This window comes from Leptonychotes weddellii, chromosome 9 (assembly GCF_054177405.1).
Source record: "Leptonychotes weddellii isolate Sample4059 chromosome 9, ASM5417740v2, whole genome shotgun sequence".
NCBI lineage: Eukaryota > Metazoa > Chordata > Mammalia > Carnivora > Phocidae > Leptonychotes > Leptonychotes weddellii.
The window spans coordinates 21608367-21616663 of NC_138377.1; the positions used below are offsets into that span (position 1 = coordinate 21608367).

Below are 8297 nucleotides of genomic sequence, written 5' to 3' on the forward strand. Positions count from 1 at the left end.
GGGGAGTGGGAGAGGGAGAAGCAGGCTTCCCGCTGAGCAGGGAGCCCGATGCGGGGCTCGATCCCAGGACCCTGGGACCACGCACGACCTGAGCCGAAGGCAGACGCTTAACAACTGAGCCACCCAGGCGCCCTCAAATTTTTTTTTTAAAGATTTTATTTATTTATTTGACAGAGAGAGACATAGCGAGAGAGGGAACACAAGCAGGGGGAGTGGGAGAGGGAGAAGCAGGCTTTCCGCTGAGCAGAGAGCCCGACGCAGGGCTCAATCCCAGGACCCCGGGATCATGACCTGAGCCAAAGGCAGACGCTTAACGACTGAGCCACCCAGGCGCCCCTTGGGACTCTGCATTTTATTTTATTTATTTTTTTTTTTTTAAAGATTTATTTATTTATTTATTTATTTGACAAAGACACAGCGAGCGAGGGAACACAAGCAGGAGGAGTGGGAAAGGGAGAAGCAGGCTTCCCACGTAGCAGGGAGCCGGATGCGCGGCTCAATCTCAGGACCCCGGGACCATGACCTGGGCCGAAGGCAGACGCTCAACGACTGAGCCACCCAGGCGCCCCCAAGCAAAGCACTTTAAAAAGTGTCTCACAACACAGGCAGTGTGTAAAAAGTAAATACGTAAAAAGTATTAAGTCCTACTAATTATTCTACACCAGCGGTTCTTCATCTTTGAGATTCATAGGAAGCTGTGGTGCTTCTCCAAAAGCATGCACATCCGTCGAGGTCTGCCCACAATTTCTGGAGAGTCCCAGGATCCTTGCCTTGCCCTAAGAAGTGGCCCCCTGAAGCGGGCCCGCTCAGGAGAGGACTGCTCTACCTCTCCCTGCCTCCACATGTCCAGGCACGCTCTCATCTCTTCTGGTCTCAAACCCTGTGCTTCTAAGGCTTCTCCCTCCTCCCTTGTCCCAGCTTTGCCCCAGGCTGGTCACAAACCTCACCACCTGCCCTGGCCCCTCCCCACAATACACAACAGATCCACAAATGCCCTGGTCTTGACCGTTCAGCCTGGCTGCCCTCTCACCCTCTCCCGGCCTCCCTGACCCTACACTTCCATTCGGTGCTTGTCCGAGGCTCAGAGATTTAGAGCTTAGGGCTGAGGTTATTAAACCCCACTGGAAGATGCCTCAAACACTGAGAGGTAAACTCTTCGCTGAGGCTTAATTACGCACAGATGTTGTGATGTGGGGCCCGTGTGCAAAGGCAATCTATCTCCAGTTTTAAGAGCTGAACTGGGTTCACAGCGCAAAATTTGCTTCTCACTTGTTATGTGTTTAGGCAAAATTAATTACTCAGGAGCCTTAGCCACACCATTGTCTTAGGAACAGTGTGTGGGTTTTAGAAGCCGCAGGTCAAATTGTTACATTAATTATTTACCCATTTGGCATCCTCATTTCAGAAATTTGTGTTATTATTATTATTACATGTCTTGGTCTGGCAGATGCTAGTTGGCCCCAGCCAGAGGATGATTTGCTGTTTCCATGGGAACGGTGAAGGAGATGGTTCTGTTTGGTTCATAGTTCTGGTGCTGAGGAGCACCCTGCCAGCTAACAGGCAACAGAATGTCCTCAAGCGAGCACCAGAGATGAAATCAGAAAATCTGGGTTGCAGCCCTAGCTCCTCTACTCGAAGACTGTCACCTGTAAGATGGGTTGATGGCTGTTGGAAGGATCCAATGTCATGGCACCTGGATAGCATCCAGGGAAGCAGAAGAAACATTTAGTCAATATTGCCTACCCATTTGTACACTCAACAGTTCCTGGAAGCCCCCTCTAAGCTCCTTATCCTGAGCAGAATGAAGTGCTTGCTCTTGGGCATCCACAGAAACATAGCCAAGTCTCTGTCACAGGCTGTACATCTGGGCATGGCGCAGGCCTGCACTGTGGCAACACAGTGTCTGTGCCCCACTAGATGGGACCTTTTCTCAGGTGGGAGCCAACCATCTCTTTCTCAGCTAGGCCCCCCCAACTCCTAACACAAGAAGCTCAGGAAATGCTCAGGAAATGTGGGATAAAGCAGAGGAAGACATGGGAGATGCAAGCAGAAGCAAACATAGTTTAGAACCCACAGCACCATGCTAATAAGTTAGTATGAGTCCTTGTCTGAGAGGGCCACATTTTTATTGAACTGGTGGCTTGAATTTCAAGGCTGGGGCAGTGTTACCAGATCTAGTCTGCACATGGGGATTTATAGGCACAAGAGGGTCTGTATGTCCAGATCTATGATGGTCAGCTGAGGAAAAGGCAGTCGAACATAGTACTGGAGGCATCCAGGCAGACCTGACTTTCAACTCACTCAAAGGGTCAAACTTGGCCAACGGCCACATCTTTCACCAACATCAGTGTGAAGACGCTACACTGATCCACAGTTGTGGCTTTTCCCCCATGATCTGAGCTTTAGGATTCTCAGGTGGCTAGGGTAGGTACACTCTGTCTCCCCATCTCTGTTAATAAATCTGGATAGCAGAAGTATAAACACTACCTCCATTTCTTATGATGTCCTCAGAAGCCACATGAACACTTTAGTCAAGAGCAAGAGACCTTTCCATTCAATGTACTGAGACCCCCTCCCCAAGAAGAGCACTACCTGTTTGCTCTGGAACTAGCACCTGGAGATCCTAACGGCTCTGTGACTTCCCTTCCCACATGCTCCAGACTTCCTGTGAAGAGAGAAGGGCTGATCTCTTCAAAGAGTTGAAAGCCAAGCTCTCTGGTACAGAGTACCAGAGGGGCCCAACCCCGTGTACCATGAAGAGGAATCCCCAGGGTAAAAGGGTCCAAGACCCGCCAAGGACCAATATGTTGTAAGAACAGTGGTGTTGGCATGCATCTATCTAGGGAGAAGCATATGGAGCCCATGGGGAACATCAGGCCAATCCTCAAAGACCCATTCCAGTGCCAGCTCCTCAGCAGAGCCTGCCCTGCGCTGATCAACCACAGGACTCCCTTCCTCTGAATGGAAAGCACTTAGCAGCAGGACCTCTTACAAAGCTGCTACTTTGTATCATTTGATGTTGTTTCCCACAGTAAGTGTCCTCTATCCTCAGACAGGCAGTTCTTCTATATTACTTGAAAACACAAATTTTTTCTAATGCAACTGATATATTAGGGGGGCAGTTTGATCATAATGCAAATCTTGCATTGGCTTATGTGAGCTATCCTCCCCCAGAAGCACCGGGTGAATGCAGGAAACTGCTTCCCGCCAGACTGCACGACACGGGCATACACAAAACACACACACCCCAACATCACCACGGGTGTCATGAGTCCCGCCCATGCACATCCGGCGTTACAACTTTCCGTCCAATTCCAGACGACCGGCCTTCCACCACCTCACAATAATTCACAAGCGGCAACTGTCGATGCCCACCTTCACAAGCAGATGTCACGATAGAGTGCCACGTGCTCTGTGGTCTTACGTACTTCTTAGCCATTTAACATGCATAAAACTGTGCTATTTCTAGTAGATTCCCACCTTCTTTTATTTTTTGTGTCACTGGTGACATTGTTTTAAATTTGCATTCTCTCTTTTGTGAATTGTCTCTTTTTGCTATTTTATTTTCTACTGAAGTATAATGAACAGTGTGACATTACTTACAAGTGGATGATTCAACAATCCTATACATTACTCAGTGCTCATCACAGTAAGTGGACTCTTAATCCCATTTATCTATTTCACCCATTCCTCCATCCACCTCCCCTCTGGCAACCACCAGTTTATTCTCTGTATTTAAGTCCACTTTTTTGTCTTTTTTGTTTGTTCATCTGTTTTGTTTCTTAAATTCCATATACGAGGGAGATTATATAGTATTTGCCTTTCTCTGTCCCATTTATTTTACTTAGCACTACACGCTCTCCATCCATGTGGTCGCAAATGGCAAGAGCTAATTCTTTTTCATAGCTGAGTAATATTCCATCGTGTATATATCACATCTTCTTTGCCCATTCATCTGAGGATGGACACTTGGGTTGCTTCCACATCTTGGCTATTGTAAATAATACAGTAATAAACACAAGGCTGCATCTATATGGATCATATGTTAGTTCTGTTTTCAGTTTTTTGAGGAACCTGCTTGCTATTTCTGACAATGGCTACACCAATGTACATTCCCACTGAACGGGCACAAGGGTTCCTTTTTCTCCGCATCCTGGCCAACCCTTGTTACTTCTTGTCTTTTTGATTCTAGCCATTCTGACAAATGTGAGGTGATAACTCACTGTGGTTTTGGTTTGCATTCCCCTGAAAATAAGTGATGCTGAGCATCTTGTCATGTGTCTGTTGGCACTGTTGTAAGCCTAGCCCTATCTTCCCCATAAGCCCTGTGGTTTCTTTTGTGTGAGTCTGCATACTATGGAGGTTTCTAGGAACACATACATTGCACTATAAGAGAACTGACTGTATATTAAACAAGGTAATATATGTATAGTGTTAGGAACAGTACCAGAGCATGGTAGCATTAACTACCATCATCATCAAAGTCCTCATCCCATGCTTCACAGAGGCAGAGACCACAGCTTAGAGGCCCTTGGGTAGCACTCGGTGTCTTAGAATTACAGATCATTCAATAAACATCTGTTTGGCTCAATCAATCACATTTGGTATATCTTTGTAACGGTGCCCTCAAGAGCTTTAACGTGCAACACTAGGGACAAATCATTCCGGTTCGGAAAGAAGACTCGGGAAGGAGGCATCCCCACTCATGTCCTGCAAGGGAGGGATGTTCAGGGCAGGGACCAGTCTTCCCCTGCACTCTCTCACCACACCACCATGCCCCCCATTGCCCTGCCCCTCCTACCTTTAAGAAGTCAAAGTGTTTGAGCATTTGGGCCACTTTCTCAGCATTCCTCCCTTCATTGAGGAAATCCAGCTCCAAAGGCAGGTTCTTCTTGGCTTCATCCACCAGCCACATGAACTCAAACTCTGGAAACAGCTGCTTCACAGCCAGGACAAGCACCTGAAATCCACCGAGCACCCCATCAGTCAGCCCATAGCACGCACCATGGGAGCTCCGTTCCCTGCCCTCCTGCCTGGGTCTGGGCATTGACAAGTCCCCAGGCCTCACCTGAAGCAAGGCCTCCCTGCTCCCGGGGGCCTATCCCCATAGTTCAAATCCAAGATGAGAAAAGCCCAAGAGCTGCCAGCAGTAAGAACCCCCATATGCCAAGCACTCCCCACGTGCCCAGTGCTGGGCCAAGCCCTTACATTATTACTCCACTCAGTCTTCACAACTCTGGGAGGTCCGCAGTATACACTTATCCCCCACTTTACAGATGAGGAAGTCAAGGCTCTGAGGGGTTATATGATTGTCCCAAATTTGCCCAGCAAGGAAGCACAGAGACAGAATTCCACTTGAGTCCACCCAGCCCCCAAACCCTTGCTCTTGCTCACTTGCCGCCTGCTGCCTTGGCTGCACCCAGACTTGCTCCTCATGGGCCTGTTTACAAAAGGCAGGAAGGTTCTGCAACTGTACGGCGTTCTGTTCATTTCTTAAGCTGAGGGGTTGGTACCTGAACATTTATAATGTTGTTTTCTATACTTTTCGCATGTCTAAAATATTGCTTGATAAAAAGTACATTGGAATAAGAAAACAAGGTTGGATAAGACAGGAGGAGTAAAAGATAAGGGATGTGACCACTGGGATAAAAAGCTCAGGTTTCTGGCAATTTGGCCACATTATGGATTCTTGAGTGAGGACATGATGGAAAGCAGGATTTTCGTAGACTTATAGGGCATTTATCAGTTTAATGATGTGAAATTAAATGTTCCTGGCAGAGAACAGGAGCCCAGTGGCATCTGCAGAGCATGCCATGACCCCTACCATGGGCTGGGACTCAGTTCTGAGGCTGCCCCACACTGGGGCTCTGGATTCGACAGAATCTGGAAAGTTTGTGGATGATGGCTCTGCAGTAGGTGACGAGGGTGAGGCCAGGAACACGGGAGATGCATTTCCCGAGAGAAACACAGAAAGGAACTCTCCTGTTCCACTATAAGCCCTCCTTTCAGTGTTTAAAGTGACCAATCCTACCAGAAATTCTTGATATGGATTATAGTCCCAGTTCTCCAAGAATGCCCATCTCCATTCCCTGGTTATGCCAGACAGCAATGATAAGAATTAAAAAACCCTGGAGTGGGCGCCTGGGTGGCTCAGTTGGTTAAGCGACTGCCTTCGGCTCAGGTCATGATCCTGGAGTCCTGGAATTGAGCTCCGCATCGGGCTCCCTCCTCAGCGGGGAGTCTGCTTCTCCCCCTCCTTCCCACTCGTGCTCTCTCTCACTATCTCTCTCTCTCAAATAAATATTTTTTTAAAAAAAGATTTATTTAAAAAAAAAAGAATTAAAAAACCATGGGCCCGTTGGTACCAAAAACCTACGCCATCTGTTGTGGACTGAATGTTTGTATCCCCCCAAATTCAATGCTGAAGCCCTAATCCCCAGGGTGATGGTGTTTAGAGACGGGGCCTAGGGGAGGTAACTAGGTTTCAATGAGGTCATGAGGGTGGGGCCTCTATGATGCTTTTCATGTCCTGATAAGAAGAGGAAGAGACAGAGCTCTCTCTTCCACATAGGGGCACACAGGGATGGTAGCTCTTTTCAAGCCAGAAAGTCCTCACCAGGAACTGAATTGGCCAGCACCTTGATCTTGGACTTCCGGCCTCCAGAACTACAAAAAATAAACATCTGTTTTTGTTTTTGTTTTTAAGAGAGAGTGTGAGAGCAGGTGTGAGTGGAGGGGGAGGGGCAGAGAGAGAGGAAAAATCTTAAGCATGCTCCATGCCCAGCAAGGAGCCCAACTAGGGGCTTGATCTCACAACTCGGAGATCATGACCTGAGCCAAAATCAAGAGTCGAACGCTTAACCAACTGAGCCACCCAAGTGCCCCTAAATGTCTTTTATTTAAGCCACCCGGTCTATGGCATTTTGTTATAGCAGCCTGACCAGACTAAGATGCCATCCCATCTACCCAGAAGGACTCACTGAGCTCCAGCTATGAACCTAGTCTTAAGCTTCCTTTTGCCCTGGTCTGTATGATGCCCAGCACTGTGATAGGCACACGCAATACAAAAGAAAGAGATCTAAAGCAGGGCCATTAACTACAAGGCATTTACAGCTTTGTCTTTAAACCCTGTGTCCTAGACGATGTACCAGATGCCATTCTAAAGGAATCATCACACAAGGTTATTATACTCAATTCCTATCAAAACCCTTTTTAATTACATTCGGCTGCAGTCTAATTTCTTTTAAGTCTTGTCTAGTCTTTCATGGGCTAGACCTGTGACCTTATGATAATTGATTTAGTTTATGTTTTGTTTCTGTTTGAGTCACACAAAGCTAGGCGGGAGGGGTGGCAACAGCAAGGCCTGGACGGCATGTGTCAGGCCCAGGCAGTGGGGACCAGCGGCCCCCAAGGCATCGCATCTCATCACCATGCCCTCAGACAGCCCTCAGCCGCCACCAAAGGGGAGGCAGAGCTAGTGCACGGGGAAACAGACGCACTCACGGGGGCCAGGGCCAAGTGCACAGCTGACATCTGAAAACACCTGAATTCCACTCTCTGGGCTCCGAGTTCAGGGAGAAACCTCTTGGATGTTTTGCTCCAGCCTCAGTTCCAGAGGTTCTCACGCAGGAAGGACAAGGGAAGGAACCACAGTGAGGCTCCGTCATTCATTCGAACAAGAATTCCTGACTCCCTTGGGGCGTCTGGGTGGCTCAATCATTAAGCGTCTGCCTTTGGCTCAGGTCATGATCCCGGGGTCCTGGGATCGAGCCCCGCATCGGGCTCCCTGCTCAGCGGGAAGCCTGCTTCTCCCTCTCCCACTCCCGCTGCTTGTGTTTCCTCTCTCGCTGTCTCTCTGTCAAATAAATAAAAAATAAAATCTAAAAAAAAAAAAAAAAAAAAGAATTCCTGACTCCCTCCTAGGTAACGACCCAGGACCAGATGTGGGCGTACACAGGGAGCTACATGTACCCAAGTGGGGTCTCTACCTGGGGATGAGGCTTCTGGCCAAATGATAAATCCTCATGGTTTAATATATGGTCACTGTTATTTGTGAAATATCATTGCTATCCAAACAGCATTTGAAAGGCACTTTACAGGGGCGCCTGGGTGGCTCAGTTGGTTAAGCGACTGCCTTCGGCTCAGGTCATGATCCTGGAGTCCCGGGATCGAGTCCCGCATCGGGCTCCCTGCTCGGCAGGGAGTCTGCTTCTCTCTCTGACCCTCCTCCCTCTCATGCTCTCTCTCTCTCATTCTCTCTCTCTCTCATTCTCTCTCTCTCTCAAATAAATAAATAA

The 8297-nt window shown here is 48.2% G+C and overlaps 1 protein-coding gene across 2 annotated transcripts in view; it reads right to left on the reverse strand.

Moving 5' to 3' along the window:
• Window positions 1-3122: 3122 nt before the first annotated feature.
• The window catches only part of ADCK1 (aarF domain containing kinase 1), an 86818-nt gene continuing 81643 nt past the window's right edge, over window positions 3123-8297 (reverse strand). The window contains exon 6 of one of the 2 annotated variants that reach the window (XM_081830137.1): window positions 3123-4960. In XM_081830137.1, the coding sequence (XP_081686263.1) occupies window positions 4649-4960 (312 nt within the window). In that variant the 3' untranslated portion in view covers window positions 3123-4648. The remainder of the gene's footprint in view (window positions 4961-8297) is intronic. The other variant, XM_081830136.1, reaches the window with a different exon arrangement.